This window comes from Engraulis encrasicolus, chromosome 3, assembly GCF_034702125.1.
Source record: "Engraulis encrasicolus isolate BLACKSEA-1 chromosome 3, IST_EnEncr_1.0, whole genome shotgun sequence".
Taxonomy (NCBI): domain Eukaryota; kingdom Metazoa; phylum Chordata; class Actinopteri; order Clupeiformes; family Engraulidae; genus Engraulis; species Engraulis encrasicolus.
This window is the reverse complement of record NC_085859.1, coordinates 56,010,354-56,029,440: the sequence shown is the minus strand read 5'-3', so window position 1 is coordinate 56,029,440 and position 19,087 is coordinate 56,010,354. Positions and strand designations below refer to the sequence as shown.

The window sequence follows — 19,087 nt, the reverse complement described above, 5'->3', positions numbered from 1 at the left end:
AATTTACTTATTGTATGCAAACTTCAAATCGCCGAGTAAATACAGCATGTACATATCAGAAAATTACACAAAGAAAGCCTCACAAGAAACAACTTTCATCAAAGTTACATCCAGAGGTCCCAAGGAGCTGGAATGAACGAATTACATCAAAAACCTGCTGCTTTATGGTCAACAGCCATAAAACTACACGCAAACATCCCATTTGTGCATCCCATCTCTGAAAATTAAATTAGAAAAATAATAAATAAAAAACATTATGCCATTATGGCTTCGTGTGATATCTGTTTTCTGTTCTTAGAGACTGGGATTATGCATTAAGGCAAGTTGATGAAAACACTGTGAGATCATTTCTGTGATGACATAATTAGGGTCAGTCAGCAAGCCAGCCAGCCAGAGCCAACTTAAGCAGCCACACAACTACTCAAGGGCTGTGACTCTGACTGGGGAAACCAAGTTGATGTTATGCATCCATTGACAGACTCATTACTCCGCTGAGGAACAGAGGGTATGCAGCCTTCCCTTGTTCTCTCTCTCTCTCTCTCTCTCTCTCTCTCTCTCTCTCTCTCTCTCTCTCTCTCTCTCTCTCTCTCTCTCTCTCTCCCCCCCTCTCTCTCTCTCTCTCTCTCTCTCTCTCTCTCTGCCTTTGTGGCTTGCTGACCATCCATAAAGGCTCGTTTAGAAGCAGTTTCTCTGGACCACCGCCCATCGCGCTCCATTACAGTCAGACGGCCTCCCTTCAGCAAAGCCATGGAAGACACTCCGTGTGTGTGCGTACTACACTTAACCCCAGTCAGTGTGTGTGTGTGTGTGTGTGTGTGTGTGTGTGTGTGTGTGTGTGTGTGTGTGTGTGTGTGTGTGTGTGTGTGTGTGTGTGTGTGTGTGTGCGTTCACGCATGTGTGTGTGGGCCAGAAGAGACAACTGAGAGGACACTGACAAACCATGAACCAGAGCAGTCACAGCTTTTGGCCTTCTTTTTCCTCATACTAGCGCTCGCTCTCTCTCACACACACATGCACACACACGCACGCACACACACACACACACACACACACACACACACACACACACACACACACACACACACACACACACACACATAAATGCACACGCACACACACGTGCGTGCACACGCGCACACAAACGCACACACAGAGGCACACACACACCAACTCAGACCTTTCAGATGTCACATATTTCTGTGTCAACAAAAATATTTGGGGGGGGCAGGGCAGGGCAGGGGGTCATGTCTGGGGTGGGCCCGGGTGGTGTGTGTGTGTGTGTGTGTGTGTGTGTGTGTGTGTGTGTGTGTGTGTGTGTGTGTGTGTGTGTGTGTGTGTGTGTGTGTGTGTGTGTGTGTGTGTGTGTGTGTGTGTGTGTGCGTGCGTGTTGGGGGAGGGTTGGGGTAAAGGGATGTTGTTGGGAGGGGAGGGCTGAGATTACAGCTCAAAGCCCGGTAAATAAAGTTGGTATTGATTTGATCTCACATGTAATCTGTTTTGCTGTCTGCCACCAACTCCGCCAATAAAAGAGAATCATGTAAGACAGCATTATGGATAATACGACCATACATCAATTGGGGTTTAGGAGACACAAAGGCAATAGATCATCTTCAAAGCAGACTGCTTAGCTACGGAATTTATAAACTACCTCCTAAAATTGAAGTAGCTTCCATTTTGGTTTCCAATTTATAGATAGTTTTCTTCTCTCTTTTTTCACTCTCTTCTCTCGTTCTTTCCTGTTTCTTTCTCGCTCAGCTCTCCTCAACTTGATTTCATTTCATTTTTCCACTCCCTGAAGATTTCACCACCAGCAATGCTCTCTCTCTCTCTCTCTCTCTCTCTCTCTCTCTCTCTCTCTCTCTCTCTCTCTCGCTCTCTCTCTCTCTCTCTCTCCTGCTTCTTCCTCCTCCTGTGAGTCTATTGCAGAGTTCACACACACCATATATTGTGCGCCTTACAGATCAATCATGTTTGGTGCATCGCCATATGTTTCACTGTGGGAGATAATGAGGTCCAACAGGTTGACGGAATGTTCCGAAAGCAGGCTCATTGGGATCTGCACTGCTCTCCTCTCCTCTCTTCTCCTCTTCTCGCCTCTCTCCGCATATTAAATTGCTTTTCTGTAACTGCACCTTAACAAAGAAATGTGACTGTGTGTGTGTGTGTGTGTGTGTGTGTGTGTGTGTGTGTGTGTGTGTGTGTGTGTGTGTGTGTGTGTGTGTGTGTGTGTGTGTGTGTGTGTGTGTGTGTGTGTGTGTGTGTGTGTAAACAATGTGTTTTATCCCACGGCTGTAACAATGTGCGGCATGTATTTGATTTGATCTCATCCCAGAGATTTCACAGCAGTCACTCACTCACTGTTGTTCTTGTTTCATGCGAGCAGTAAAGTAAAAGCAGTTTATCACACTTCACATTTACAATATAATTTTGAAAACATACATGATCACAGATGTGGCATGAGCGCGACAACAAAGTGAAAGTTTCTGTCATAAACTTGCCCAAACTCTATGTAATTCGGGCAATTTCTCAGGACATTTTTAAAAAGACACCGGAGGCCCTGCCGTGGCTCTAACGGTAGGGCACTGGACTGTTACACCAGCGACCCAGGTTAGACTCCGGCCCGGGTCGTTTGCAGATCCTTCCCCATCTCTCTCTCCCCACTCATTTCCAGCCTTGTTCTCCAATGTCCTATCGCAATGAAGGCTCCCCCCCTCCACCCCCAAAAAAAAGACACTGGAGATATTTAAAGTATTTAAAAAAACAACTACAAGCAAAAGGCTGCAGACACAGTATCTCTACTACACAGAGCCACAACAATATCTTTATTGAAGGACCCTAATATTTATTGTTTGAGCCACACCTTTCTAAATAGCCACATATTACCCTAAAATTGCCTCCAAATCATACCAGCTGCTTATGTTTAAACTAAATAGCTTACACAACAACTTTATGCATCAATCTTTAAATAAATCACACCACTAGTAGGTGTGAATCTTGTTTATTGCCTATTTTTTGTTTCTCCACTGGATAGTCAACAGCTTTACACTCTGAAATCCATTTGACAGTAAGATTTGCAACCGAGTAAGAAAAAAAAAGAAATCTCCCCAACATTCTTTTGCTTGAATTAAAAGGGCTACTACACCATCTACTGGTAACAACTGGACATAAACCAGAGAACATAAACCAAACCAATGAAGCCCACAAGTAGTGAAGTGGTAGAAAGGTTTGTTGGTAACGTGCACGGCATAACAGCATCTGCGCAACCCCAAAAATTTGACAATCTATCTATATGTAAAGACTCAGTCATGTATGCATGCACGCACGCACACACACACACACACACACACACACACAGTTTATCATTCCTACCTTCTTGGCTGTTGCCAGTTTCACTTGAGGGGCCCCCCATTCCTTACTGAGCTTCTCTCTCTGTGCAGTTGGGATGATCACACAGTCACTGATGTCAGTCTCAGGGTAGATCACCTCGAGCCCTCCACTTTGGAACGCAGATCGAAGGAAGGAAGGAAGGACAGAGGGAGACATCGTTTAAATAATAATAATTAATAAAACAATACTATATTTTCATCATTGGTAATAGAACTACAGGTACTGTACACACTTACATTTAACAGTCATATAAACTATCATATATTAAAACAATTCATATAAACTATCAGTATGTTCAGCATCTTTGTGGCCATCACCAGTTAAAAGCTGTGGATTTGTAGATTGATGGAGATGGTGAGCTTATACAGTGTGAGTGTGGGGGAGTGAGGGCTGTAGGTGCAAACTTGCTCCCACTCCTGGTTGTGACTAAATACAGTAAGTAGGCTGCGGGTCTTCCAAGCATTCCTACTACGTATTGCACCCAGGCAAACGAGACAAGACAGCCCACAGGCACTTGGACAGTTATGGGCTACTGGTGGTGGTTAGGCTTGCCAGAGGGTTGCCCATCCGACTCTCGACACCGGTGGGTAGGGGGAGTGAATCACCAGTGACTGGGATAGTCTTCAATGAGAGATAACCAATCTTCAGTTAAACGGCGTTCACACAAGAAATTGCCACGTAAGTACACTTTTGCCTTTGACTGAGGTTTAAATGGTAGGATTTTTTTATCTCTGTTGTCCTGTGCACTGGGCCTTGTTATCGAAATGAGAGGGCAGGGAATGGAGAGTCAGACATACTGGGACATCCGTCTGATCCTGCAGCAATTTGGTCGTCTATGTATAGGTCCTTCCCTCTCTTCAGCCAGGTAAATGCAGCAGTTTATTTTATTTTATTTTTTATTTAGCTAATGCTTTCCTAAAAAGCTACAGGGTATTGGCTGTAGTCTTTGCTGCAATGTGAGGTTACATGTAATTGCCTTGTAGGTAAAGTGGGGGCCAAGAATTGGTACCCCATCACATTGTTGAGAGGGGGCCCTTCAGATGATTTTGTCCCGGGCCCGACCAAAGCTATCAGTGGCCGGCAGGGCCGGATCAACGCACAGGCTAGATATGACTGCAGCCTAGGGGCCCCCACCTGCAAGGTCCCCCTAATTGTGCTGCCCCACATTATTGAAGTCAACTGTGTTAGACACAGAATCAAACATATGTATGTATTTTTACATACATATATTATTTTTTACTTTTACAGTACCCTATTTTCTGAAGCCGGTGTTATCCATCCCTGTGACAGTGTTTTGTAACCTTGCATGTCTGATAGCTTTACCCTCTCTAAGCAACCGCAGGGTTAGAGTTAACCCCCAGTCATGTGAATCACATTATTAGGCCTCTTCAGAGGTGGATCTCAAACTACATGCAAACAAACATACTGGCAAAAGTGTGCATCTTCTGGAGTTAGTGTCTCTGTGGCTGTCACTTCACAAGTCAACAGGCTTCCTATGAAGACACAGGTGAGGGCTGTCAAGGCGCGCACCTTTGAACACCACATCATGACCTAGAAAGAGCATTGATCACTGTTAAATTATTGTTGGCAACCATCAAGTTACAATAATGTGTGCTTTCAACGAGCTTTAGCCTATGTAAAGAACAGGTGCATCCAGTGGGAATATTTAATCTCATTCTTAATTACAGTCTTAATTTGACTCATTTACTTGTTGAACCACTACCATTTTTTGCGAGGAGCATGACATGACCGTTAACATTGCCCTCGGAAGGCCCGAGTCTGCGGTCTGTTCTCTAACTTAGCTCTAGCCTACTTTCATTGGCAGCATTTAGTCGCCCGATTGCATGCTGTGTCTTACCACTGTCAAACGGCGCATAGGCCTACCAAATGTTTGTCGACATCACCTAGCCTACCTGTTTAGGAGAGCGTCAAGTACAAGTTTCCTCGATTATTCACGCACTATTTACGGTAGAACAGCCTTTTGATAGGTGCTGGCTTCTTGTATTCGCACTTTCCTTTCCTCAGCCTTCTGGTCTGTGGTAATTTGCCACCACCCTATGGTCAAAACGAAAACTTCAGCTGTGGAAATTCATAAGCCACTAGTCTGTTCATATTTTTACGCACAGTAAACTGATACTGTTGCAAATCCAAGTGTATGTTTACTGGTTTATTATTAGCCTACTAGACAAGGTTTATTTAAATGTTGTGCACGAGAGAACGCATGCGAATTCTTTAATTAACAGCACGGCTGGCCCAAAGTTCTAATAGCCTAAATAGTGGTGGACAGTAACGAAGTAAATGTAATTCGTTACTGTACTTAAGTAACATTTTCATACTTTCATACTTTACTCAAGTATTTTTATTTGTTAAGACTTTATACTTTTACTTCACTACATTTCAAAGCGAAATTTAGTACTTTCACTTCGTTACATTTACAGAAACACTCGTTCCTTACTCGTTCCTTTTTTATTATTTAAAGCGATACACGGCAGGTGAATTCATTAGGCCTAATGTTTAATGCCCTGGTCAAATGAAATCTGAGATTTCGCGCTGGTGTGAAGAAAGTGAAACTGAATCCGATTGGCAGACTCGGAGATTCGTCATTGTGATTGGTTGTAATGTGTCACGTGACAACAAGCTCTAATGTTATTAATTTTAGAAGGGAAACAAGCAGAGCCAGACCACTGATATGTCCACTGTTGCGACTTGTGAGACGAATTGAAATAAGAAGATACGGTACTTAGACTACTAGTAACATGCGGAAAGCACAACAAAACAATAAAGCAGGCGACAATAGCGTTGTTAGAGTGTATTAATCTGCACGTCGTATTCGTTGTGTGAGGGGGGAGAGGTTTAGCTCGCAGGCTGCACTCGCCTGACACTAAGACGACATTTGTTAAATAGGCTTCGCGTTTGAACGGAATAATTAGCGAATTGATACTTATTTAATGTACTGCTTATTTGACTTACTGTGCTATATATGTGTTGTGGCTTACAATAGAGTCACATAGGCTAAGTAATTGCCGCTTTTGTAGCGTGTTGGTTTCTTGAGTCAAGTACACACAGGATGCCTAAACATGCTGATTATTCCAAACCATCCAGGCGCACAACTCCGTGATAGCCTTCTTTCCCCTCAATACATTGCAGTATTTTCTGAAGTAGTTGGGGATAAATTACTTGTCTAATAGACTCCCCTGTTAACAAAAAAAATGATTTGCTTCAACATTATGGAAAAAAGGCTTGTGTAAAGGGTTTGTATAGGCCTACATGAGGATTGCCTTAGCCACCACATGTTGCAAAGTGAGGATGCATGCAACATGTATCCTTTCCCTAAAGTCACATCAGTAGGCTACAGTGGATGTGAAAACCACTGGCAAAACCACCAAAGTGAGGTTGTAAAAAAAACAACAGTAACAGAGTAAAAAAAGTGGACTTTGGCTAAATATTGTCCCAGTGATGTGCACAGGCACAAAATGATCAGACAGATAAGTGTTCCAATGAAGTTGTATCAAGTAGGCTATTGCAAATCATTGGCATCTTGCAAATAGAGACCATTACAAGTATATGAAGATGTTCCTATCTTTAAAGGTAGCTTAGAATTGCAAGAGGTCTGTTTGTCCATACATAGGCCTAAGCCGACATTAACATAAGCAAACACTACATAATAATAATAATAATAATAATAATAATAATAATAATAATAATAATAAGAAGAAGAAGAAGAGGTCTACCAAAACCATAATTATAACAAAAATTTGACATAAAGTACTTTATAGGCTACTCTAACTCCTTGCTGTCACAAATAAGTAGGCCTATACTGGACTGTAGGCCTGCAGCTGGGGGTATTGTAGTTGTTCTAATAGGCATATAATACATTTCAGCCTAGTCATTCTTAATACGAATGGCCCTTTCATGTGTTATTTTGGGCATGTTAGGGTCAGTATTAAATGTTTAGAGGTAAAAATGAACTTCTGATGCTATAACATCCATGGACTTACTCCACAGTGTTTCTGAGGCCTGTTATGGCCTAGTTCTAACATATTGGTATAGCCTATGCAAATCAGAGGATAGTTAATCAGGCCTAGATATGACCAAACTAGGCCTACAACACTTAAATATTAAAATTGCACCAAAGGCTTCATTTTTAAGTTTTTACTTTTTACTTTTAATACTTAAGTATTTTTGACGGCAGGTACTTTTGTACTTCTACTCAAGTAAAAAAGTGAGGTGAATACTTTTACTTTTACTTGAGTAGTTTTCAATGCAAGGTAACTGTACTTTTACTCAAGTACATAACTGGTGTACTTCGTCCACCACTGGCCTAAATAGTGGTCTAATACGATGTCTCAAAGACTCGATAAGCCATTAGCGACTTTACCTGCAAGAGGGTCTTATTTCTTCACTTCAGACTGTTCTTCCAACGTGTTGTTGTGCGTAGGCCTTATGGCCTACTTAGATGTGTATGGTAGCCTATAAATTAATACATCCACGGTTCGGAATTAGACTTGGTTTCGTTTTTCAAGTTAATTTAGGAACTGGAAGACGAGGTGAGGTGTCAGTCAAGCCCTTGCATGCGAAACAATGACAGACCAGATACCATTGCCAAAAGGGGGGGGGGGGGGGGGGCAATCGCTATTCCGACATACCGCTATTCCGACAGCCGACATACCGTAGGGTTAGGGTTAGGGTTAGGGTCAGGGTTAGGGTTAGGGTTAGGGTAACTGTATGCACTCTCCCTAAACTTAGTAAAAGCTGAGCAACGTAGCACAAACCAAAGAAATTGCATAACTCGCGCCGGTATTCCGACAATAGACATCAATGTCGGAATAACGTAACCGCCAAAAGGATATGCAAAAACAAGCCACTACATAACATTATACATGACATTACATTGCATTTGGTAGATAATTTTTAACCAAATTTGACTTACAATCGAGGACATAATCACACCATCTAGCAGATACGTGCACAAGAAATGCACAGAACAAGAAGTGCAGATGCTAAGGTTAGTTAGGTTAGTTAGGTTTTTATTTATTTTTTATTTTTTTAAAGTAGAGTAGGTCATAGGCCTACGCCAGAGAGGAAAGAAGAGTAGCCTAGGCCTAGGCATCATGCCAGAGGTGGACAATCTTAGGCCCCAGGGCCACATGCGGCCCGCTGAGCCATATCATGTGGCCCGCAGAGTCTTAACCTTACAAGACATACAACTTTTAAATACAAAATTGTTAAACACTCTTAAAATGACTACCCAGGGGTCTTGTATGTTATACAGTAGACTATGTATTGTATACATTTCAGTACAATTTTCAGGAATTAACTGGCTAAAAAGTTATGCCAGCCTACACTATTACGTATGTATTGGCAGACAAGTTGAATGCGAGATCTGGCCCTTCAACCAATATTGACCCAATGTGGCCCTTGGGCCAAAATAATTGCCCACCCCTGCCATAGAGTCTACCCCGGGACTGGGGCAGCTCAATCATTAGTGTAGTAGTAGATAGTCACAAAAAAGAAGTGTCTTTACTTGCCTCTTGAAGGTTGAGACAGATGTGTCTGGTCTGGAGATTGGACCACCACTGAGGAACAGTGGCAGAGGTCATACTGGGATCGCTTAGAGCGAGCAGACGGCAGGGCAGATGGTTTCTGTTGGAGGACTAGTTCTCTTTCAAGCCTTAGTGTGGCCCAAAGAGGCTTGAGACAAGAGGGCTTACTCACGTCATAACAGCGTAGTACGAAATGATGGCGAGGGGAGTACGGAAATGTTATTCACTGTGGAACAGGTCATAGGACAGCGTGAATGTCTGTCAGCTGTCCTTAATTACCCCCAGCAATTACTGCTGACCAACAGCTGCCGTTACTTGGCCACAAATTATCCATCATGGTGTCGCCCCCACTGACCATGTGCAAGGGAGTACGAAAATGGTATCCATCGCACCCACTGACCAATGACCATGCGCAAGGGAGTTAATTTTCCATCCTCTCGTGTCCTCAGGCAACGCCCCCGTACTACACCGTGGCCAATGCATTCCCCGCCAAGAGATTGTTCTTTCTCTTGAGTTTCTTTGGTGTGGCCTTAGTATGTCCTTCAGATATGCTGGAGCCATTCCTGCTGTGGTTTTGTAGTTAACCCCTTAGCGCAGAGCCTATGTTATAACCTTACTGTCACCAAAATTGTAATGGCTATGTCTTAATCTGATACTTGAGGCTCTTGGTAATGTCACAGCAACGTTATTATGATGTGTTTGAGTATTTTCAGCAAATAGTGAATAGGCCCGCCGGCGACCCCATCTGCAGTAAAAGGCTACGGGTTAAGGTGTGTTTGACCAAACTAACTAACTTTGCTTTAGAGTTGGCTGTTTTCTTCACTTAACGCTCATGCAAGATTGCTGATAGTTTGACAGATTCACAGAAGCAGCACACTGAAACTGATCGAAACTGAAATTATTTGCCTACTGCCTATGGAATCCACCTAGGAGAGACGACAACAGAGTTACAGTGATAATTACTTGGATCACCCAATAATGGACATTTGGAATGCAATTACAGGCCTACTCAATCCAAAACCCAAACAAACAATCCAAATCTTATCTGTTTCGGCCCCCGCCTGCAGCGGCCTAGGCCAAGGCCAATGCAGGAACAACCTCCCTGGAAGTACAAAATAACAAAGACGCTCTGCCCCCGCATACAAGTTAATGTAGCCTATTCATTGTTTTATGAGTATGGACCAAAAGTACAATGCATTTGTAACTCATATGTCCCCATAATATAACATCTGTGGTCCGTCACCATGTTTCACAGAAGGGATGGTGTAACTCAGTGGTTTTCAAATTGGGGGCCGGGGACCCCTGGGGGGGCGGCGCCACGAAGGGGTGCTAGGTTGGGCCGTGGCAGGTCGGCAGGAAAAGTATAGCACAACATTTATTTAAACTAGACTGCATTCTGGTAGAAAATGCTAAAAGTGGGCTTGCCTTTTTGGGCCAAAGCATACATGTTTTTTTGTTTTGTTTATAAAACGGTGTTGTGAGGAGGGGCAAGACACTGGCAGCCAACCATGTGAGGTTTTTTTTTTTTTACTGACAGCGGTTTCTTTCCAACAATCAAAGGTTGAGTTGTGGGCAGCCAGGGTTGTGCAGCCAGGGGGGAACAGAAATTGAGAAGCCATGTATAGCAGGTGTAGTAAAAATAACATAATGAACACTGAAGAGTAACTGTCAGAACCCTTAGGGTAGGGTGGGGTAAAACGCCCCCGCGGGGCAATATTCCCCCCCACCTGTTTTCCCTAAATAACCACTAGAGGGCTTAAATATACATTTTCACTGTTTCTATACATTACGTTGACAACGGGGATATGCAAATTGTCCAGGGAAAACGACTGAAACAAAGTATTTTTTGAAGGGAAAGGATTTATATGGTATTGATATAATTTTCAGATATGAGTAAACGCGTGTTTATAAAAATGTAGTTAAGCATTATATTGCAGTATTATATGATAGAAGAAGAGTGAAGTCTGTAGTTTCAGAGCATATAGGCTGTTTATAATGAATACAATTACATTTTAAGAACTTGACCATTTTTTGAAAAAACAGCTTGTGGGGTAAAACGCCCCCTATGCAGAGGGGCAAAACGCCCCCAGGGGACTATCACAATATTAGGCTATAATAACATTATTATTAACATTACTTTGTCAAAAAAAATTTTTTTTTTATATTTCATGGTGTAAACAGATGTTAAAGTCTGAATATTTGAACAAAACCTAAAATATTTAGGCTTAGTTACCTCAGCTAAGGCCCACCTTACATGGGTCATGCCACACTATTTTTCTTTGCATCCCTTTTCAAAATCATAGTCTAATGTTAGACTAATTAGTCCTCACAGTAAGCAGTGGTTGCCATTGAGTATTCTACAGCAGAGTTCTAAAATTCAAAAAATTGACAGTTACTCTTCAGTGCTCCATGCCTTCCTTAATTAGCCACACCTGTTCTGGTTCTAAGTAGCCTACTGACAGTTAATGTGCAGTAAAAAGTACACCAAAATAAACTAAAATAACCTTAACCATATTTCAATTAAGAACTGTATTATAATAATCTATTGCATCTCTGAACATTACCTCTATTGTTGTCACATTATTATTTTATATATTCCAGTGGGGCACTGACTAACATTAGACTATGATTTTGAAAAGGAATGCAAAGAAAAATAGTGTGGCATGACCCATGTAAGGTGGGCCTTGGCTGCAATATACCGGTATGTGGGGGGCCTTGCCATGGTTAAGTTTGGGAACCCTTGGTGTAACATCATTGTAGGCCATGTTGACTGTTCTCCAAATTTAGTGTTAATAGTGGCTGAAAAAAGTTCAATGTTGATCTCATTTTTTAAAATGACTTTGTCCCTGGTGTTTTGATGCTTGACTGTGGCACTATCCAATTTAGTAAAATAATGTGGCATTTTTGTAGTAGGCTTAATGGCTTTCCCCTGGAAACCACCAACAGCCCTAGCCTGGCGACGCCATCCATGTACTCCACCCAAAGATTTATTGACGGAGTCAACAGTCGGCTATTCGCCCAGGCTACAACAGCCCATCTCTCCTGGCTAAATGGCTTCATTCAAACGATAGCCATAATGCTAAACAAAGATTTGTGTTAGGCCCTATCATTCATTTTCTCTGAAAAATCTATCTATCTATCTATCTATCTATCTATCTATCTATCTATCTATCTATCTATCTATCTATCTATCTATCTATCTATCTATCTATCTATCTATCTATCTATCTATCTATCTATCTATCTATCTATCTATATATCTATACATAGCCTACCTGAAGGACTTGATGCATGCAAGAAGGGCACAAGATTGTTGGGCAATGTATGATGACCCACTGAATATACACTGGATGCAAGGCGGTAGTGAGCTGATTGAAATTTATTAAATAAACTTTATGTACATTTCTCATCCAGAGCACGTGTTAAGGTTTAACCGACCCCCACAGACATTACAAACCATTCAAAAAGAAAGAAAGAAAGAAAGAAAGAGAGAAGGAAAAAACAACAAAGTCAAAACACAATTCGAAATATACAATAGTTAGTGTCAACTGTATTTATTTACACAAAAAATAAAGCATTCAAGTCTGAAGTATTAAGTAATTTCTAAGTCATCACAAGGCGTTTCTCAGGCGACTATGCTATTGTGAATGTGCGGTCGGCCAAGTAGCCTACCAGCTTTGCTGAACCAGCTGCAACAAAGCTCCCTTTGGTTTGTGCTTCTCTGCAGCGGTGGTGCTAGCACCTGAATAACACACAGGAAAGTGCTTCAAAGTCTTCCCTCAGTGAATTGTATTATTTTGTTTTATTTTATTTTACTTCTTTATTCTAAATATTTTTAATTTTTATTTTAATCACCTGATATTTGCTAATTCAAGCAAGAAATTCTTCTCACAACGTGCTTATTTTTGTTCCTACAAGTGATTCTATCTTGATGCATAGTGCGCATGATCAGCTAATGCTATGTCCTACACTGAAATATGTACACAGGAAATTATTGTTTTAATTCTCATTGTCCTGCCAATACACTCTGAGTCTTAACATTGGCCATGTAATCCATTTTAACAGCATGTAACATCATTAATGACTAAAATCTGAATTTCAAAATAGTGGAGTACAAATTATTGTTTTCTTTTTCTTCCCTGGGTAAATTTGATAGTGTGTAATGAAAGAGGTCAAAGAGTCCATCTTATAATTATGAAAGGCATTTTTCTTATCTTACATTCAAAACACATTCTCAATTCTCAATTTGGCTCACATAATGGCCAAAATCAAATGCACAAGTCAAGTACAACCAACTCTAGCACAGTATCCTTACAGCAAAGTAGGCCTATACTACACATTAAATATATTAGGTACCAGTAACATTTCTTACACATTTGTGCATACACTGATGAAGTCCCCATTCACTGTCACACACATTTCGCATTAAGGCATAAGTGTCTTTTTCCTCTCCTTGGTTCAATGTTCAGTGCTTACTGTCATGTCACTCCTAAGTCTTTCGATGAGTGCACTGTAGACTATAAGTCTACTATAGTAAATCACTAAGTAACAATTCAAATAAGTGGTATTTTAGAGGCGATGCTCTCTGATAATGAAGGCATCATTCTCTTGCAATAAAAAAATAAAATGCCTTTTTTTGCTCCGATTCACAAGCAGTATTTTTGCCCAATCAAATTCAAGACTTATTTTCCTTAGTCATGCTGCTTATCAAGACAAATGAAACACAGCACTGGCTGGTAATTCTTGCTTCAGAATGATAATGTTTCCAAGCTTTTCACAGGCACAGTACAGTATACTACACCGTCGCACACTTACAGAGCACTCCTTGGTTATGACCTGCAATAACCTTCAAAAATGTCTAATTACATAACTTGTTTTGATTTTTGTCCGCAGATTTCCAGCAGTGTTAATGCAGCATAGCACATGCAGCATTTGTCTGCAAAATGGCATAAAACAGATTTTTTTTAAAAAATTCTTCTCTTTATTTCTTCTCTAACAGGCAGACGTGTTTCTGATATGCAACTTTCTTTGTGTTCAAATACAGCCTTTCCAAGAATATGATGATTCTGTATATTTTTTTTAACCCGAATGAGCGCAGGCCTTCTATAAGCTGAACTAAACTTAACCGCTACTGGTGTTCTGTTCATGTGCAGCCTGATAGTCTTATTCATCCTCTTGGCATGGCCCAGGCAAAGCGTTAGCTGTAGTATGCATAAAGATGACCAGATCACCTAATCAAGCATTAAGGTCACCTGGAGAAGTTCTTCACTACACAATAGAAAATAACAAATGCACAAATACGCTGTGCCTCATGCTCTGAGGAGGCCCCTAAATAGCTGATTGTGTACTGTATAGCCACAGACCAGACCACTAGATCAAATAAACTCATCACTGGATGGCGCTGTGAGATGAACTGCTCACGTGGCCGTTCACAAACAGGGCGAGTCACATCTGCATCTCTCTCTCTCTCTCTCTCTCTCTCTCTCTCTCTCTCTCTCTCTCTCTCTCTCTCTCCTCTCTCCTGATCTCTGACATCATCAAGCCTTGAGCAACTCTGTGCTGTTTAGGCCAATCTTCCTCCAGCTGAGAATCTAGCGGAGTGGGAATCCAAAGTTTCTCCACTACTAACACCAGGGCCTCAGGTGCGGCAGCCTGCTCTAGTCGTCAAGGTGACCAGGTGTTTGCTCGGGGTCCTTAAACAGTTTGTCTGAGGTGAACCAGACACACACAGTGTTTTAGACGCTTGAAAAGCTTGTAGGTAGGGAAAAAAATCAACAACAACAAATTGTAGGTTGTTGGTTTGCCTGTTTTCCCCTCTCGCCTGTTTCGTTCTGCTCAAGTCAGTGAGCTGAAGCTATAGCTGCACTCCCCGTGACTGAAACCCCCAGGGAAACACAGCTCTGTACACAGCTGTCTCTCACAGAGCGCTTCAGCTCCACAGGAGTGCTCACGTTATGAAACTGCCTGTTTTTGCTCTCACCCCTCTCCGAAAACGAAGTTATGCCTGCTTTTTGTCTCTGACTTCCTTATACCTCAAGCAGATAAAAGCAAAAGCAAGCTCTTTGAAATAGAAAGAGGGCAAGTTTCAGATAGGGAGAGAAGGAGAGCCCAATCTTGTCAGTCTGCAGCAGTTGTTGGTTCCTAGTCAGTTCTGCAGACCAACACTGCCACTTTGTGGCATCACAAATTGATGCAAGTTCCTAAATGTGCGTATATGAGTCTCTTATTAACACACTTCTACAGCCTCATAAACACTAAACGAATAGAGCCCTTTAACAAACATGTACCACTGTACACTGTACACTGTGCACTACTTACCTAAGAAAACCAAAACAAAACAAAACAAAAGATAATTATTGTAATACATACATAAGAGTTGTGCATCAGAGTTAGATCATCCAGTCCACATCACATGGCTCACAATCTAACCTGAGACAGGTAAACAAGTTGGGATCTGTACTGTATGTAGTCTACGTATCTACACATGGACCTGAAGGTCAAGTTAGGAACACATACAGTAGATATCGGCTGATACCCATTTTGAAGGCTACAGCATCCTTGTGTTGGGTTAATGTGCCCGTGAGAGACAGAACAAGTTAGGACAGGCCTTAATAAGTAAGATAGAGAGGTCACTTAGCAGCAGAGGGTTAGGAGGGCACTGGTGTTGGGATTGGACTCAGGGTTGGGGTTGGGTGGGAGGTGAAAGCAGTTTGGCAATACACAAACACACACACACACACGCTCTTGCACGCATGCATACACACGCACACACACACACACACAGGTTGGGCAGAGGGGAGTTAGCAGCAGATTGGGGGGGGGGGGGGGGGTTCAGAGGGTGATAGCAGCTCAGCAGAGGACGCAGGAGAGTTTATCAGAGGTCGTCGAGAAGGAGAAAGCAAACATCATCTCTAAGCTACACGAATGGGTCAACAAACAGAGTCCAGTTCTGGCAATAAAATGGAAAATAACACACACACACACACACACACACACTCACACTTGCTCACATACGCAAATTCACTGATAAATGAAAACACCATTGTTCGCAAGAACACTTCACAATATCTACCTGTTTACAACAGTGCTCGTCAATGCACAGTCCGAACAGCACATTCCCAGTCCACTTTGGTTCAGTTCTTCTGTACAACCATGACACTTACCTTGGGTAAAAAAAAATATAACATGCATACTTACAACTTAAAGATGTACATGTTCAGGCGATCCGTACTGGCCTCTTTCCTTTTACAGGTAGGTCTGTGGCCACCTTCAGAAATGTTTACCTATGTTATCAGTTAAAACAAGTGTGGAAACCATACACAAAGTACACAAGACACCACGTTGACTCTCTATGTAGGTCACCCATGCCAACAAGGTCCTAATGCAGTACCTTCTTCACACTTGTGAATGTTCACTGTTATCAGTTCCATGATGTTATGGGACCCCTGAAGAACCTGTCCTCTCTTTGAGATAGAGCGCCAGCGCAAACACAACACACAAACACACACACACACACACTGTGTGTTGAAGAGTTCAGTTCCTTTGCTGAGGTGGTCTTTGGAGGAAGTTCAAACTTCATCTGGAAAGCGTGAGAGATGTTTCGTCATCACTGAGATCATTAATGCATATCCTGTAGTAGTTGTTGGTTATTGGTGGTGACTGCTGGTTGTTGTTTGTCATTTGATGATACTCCTCTTTCAGGTATGTCCATAGCACACAGTAGTTGATAAACAAACACCTGCTGAGTCCATTATATATCCAGCACCAGGTCAAAGAAGTGTTTCTCTTACGTAGTTTGCTGTCCACCAGGAGAGACAGGCCAGCTCTCTCTCTCTCTCTCTCTCTCTCTCTCTCTCTCTCTCTCTCTCTCTCTCTCTCTCTCTCTTTCTCCGGCACTATTCAAGTTTGTGAGGCCACGCAGCACTCACATGCGGCATATCTGGCTATCTGTTTGGCCTGTGAAAAACAAACAAACAAACAAACAAACAAACAAACAAACAAACAAAAACAGTGTGATGTGGAATCAGCCTCTAATGACAACACACACACATTTCAATGGTACCAGCCATACAGTTGAAATGGACAAAAATACATACATTTCAATACATTGGTATTTGTAAATAAATACAAAAAAAGACCATCTTTTTTTTCTTTGTACCGATATGGCTTTGTGATATTTGTCTTCTCTAGTGAGAGAATAAAAATACAAGCAAACACCATGGAGAAGGACTGCTTGGACAATGAGTGTTTGTACAATAATTACTGTATACGTATTTGAACAAAAAAACATACTCAAACAAATAAAGCAAATAAAAAAATAACACAGGGAAGGTTGAAAGTGACGTGACAATACACTTTGGATGCCAATACTCAAACAGATCCCCTCGCAGACTATGGTTGCCAATACTAAAAAAGTATCAACAAACAAACAAACAAAACAAAAAAAATTGCCTCTGAGATCCCCAGCAGAAGACGCTTGATTGGTTGGTTGGTTGGTGGGCGGGCGGGCTTTCGGGCCACCCCTGAGAGCCAATCAAATGACGGCGGAGGAGGAGCCTGAGGAGGAGGAAGGGGGGGAGGAGGAGGCGTGTGGGGGCGACGGAAGGTTCCAGAAGAGCCACTTCCTCTTGCTCTGGCGCTTCTGGTAGAGGTAGTCCTCCTTCTCGCGCTCCTTGCGTGCCCTCTGGTAGTGGTCATCTTCCTTCAGGTACCAGACCGGCGGCCAGCGCTGCTTCTCAAAGTACTCCTGGTTCTCTACAAGTCATAATGACAAAACAACCAGCGTTGTTGTTATGAAATAGTGTTTCTCAATCAATGGGGGCCTTACAGCCCCCTCAGGGGGGCGCTGGGGAGCCCTAAGGGGGCGTTGAGAAAGATACATCTGATAAGGAGCGGGGCTTATTTTCCAGTAAGGTGCATTCGTCTACCGGTATTTTGTTTCTAATAAGAAAGGGTGAGTTGGTTGGCTTATGCTGAGGTTAAGAGGTCATTGGGAGGCTAGTGATGAGGTTTGTTTGTTCAAATCACCAAATCACAGAATCACTGTTATAAAAACAGATTTTCAATATGATAGACCACCCACTTCAGCCAGGTGATTGGCTGGGTGAATTATCTGCTGGACAGGTAAATCAAGGTCATTTGGAATATGTGGCACTGCATTGTAACTAATGAATCCATTTTGCTCATTGCTGTCTACAATTATGACCAATTACCACAACTTTCTAATAATAATGATTATATTATTATGGTTAAGATGCACAAGGAGCAACAAATGAGCAACTTTATTACAATTACAGTATTATAAGTTAAGTTGTCGTGGTTCTATGCAATAAGCAACCAATAGCTAACGTTCGTTGTTACACAATAATGTTTCACATAAGTGTTCAGTTGTCAGGTAGTTCTGGTTCTCTGCAATTGACAGAAAACTTTGTTACTATGTGTGCCATGTACCGGCAAGTGGACATTGACATGTTACAACTCTATGTACTTCATGGGCCTCTGAAAGCACTTACCAACATTGCTGTACTGTCACAATGCTAGTGAGGATCAGCCCATCACAAGAGGAGCAAGAATCTATGGTCTATTTCCATAAAATACAATATAACCGTGCGAATAGACCAGGCGCGATGCGATTCAAGCGACAGAGTGCAGCAGCAAGCGATACGAGCGATTGAGGAGACTAGAGTATGTCCGTACAGGCAGAAGGCAAAGCATTCAAGCATTCCCATTGGCTGTGGTCACCGACCTCTATACAGTCATTGGTTGTCGCGGCTTGTCGCCGAACCGCGTCATAGAAAGTTGAAAAGATTTCAACTTCAAACTGTCGCGCTCGGCGCGCAAATCGCTCTAGTCTCCAGAATCGCTTTTGTCGCCGCTGGTGTATTTCTGCGGTAACAATTCACCTGAAGATTTGATCTTCATGTCGCGGGGGAACTTGCGGCAGACATTGTTGTAGTTGGTGCAGACGTGATGAAGACACCAGCTCGTCAGCTGATGAGCACCATGAAACTGATATGGGAAGGGAGGAAAAACGATCGTTGGGGAGTGATATTACATAATCAGACCACTGGTCTGTTATCACCACTGATGCCTAAAACACCGGCAAAACTACTGCTAAATGCCTAAGCCGCTTATGGGAAAAGGTACTGTCAGCCTAT

General features: G+C 42.2%; 2 protein-coding genes across 2 annotated transcripts in view; both read right to left on the bottom strand.

Moving 5' to 3' along the window:
• Positions 1-5,413, bottom strand: part of LOC134446386 (phosphatidylethanolamine-binding protein 4) — a 148,639-nt gene extending 143,226 nt beyond the window's left edge. Inside the window, exons 1-3 of the mRNA XM_063195748.1 lie at positions 5,301-5,413; positions 4,814-4,938; positions 3,370-3,496 (exon numbers count right to left, since the gene is read on the bottom strand). Coding sequence (XP_063051818.1) covers positions 3,370-3,496; positions 4,814-4,935 — 249 coding nt within the window. The 5' untranslated portion in view covers positions 4,936-4,938; positions 5,301-5,413. The remainder of the gene's footprint in view (positions 1-3,369; positions 3,497-4,813; positions 4,939-5,300) is intronic.
• An 11,415-nt stretch (positions 5,414-16,828) lies between these two features.
• The window catches only part of LOC134445542 (rho-related BTB domain-containing protein 2-like), a 27,918-nt gene continuing 25,659 nt past the window's right edge, over positions 16,829-19,087 (bottom strand). The window contains exons 13-14 of the mRNA XM_063194595.1: positions 18,833-18,938; positions 16,829-17,684 (exon numbers count right to left, since the gene is read on the bottom strand). Of these exons, the coding sequence (XP_063050665.1) occupies positions 17,464-17,684; positions 18,833-18,938 (327 nt within the window). The 3' untranslated portion in view covers positions 16,829-17,463. The remainder of the gene's footprint in view (positions 17,685-18,832; positions 18,939-19,087) is intronic.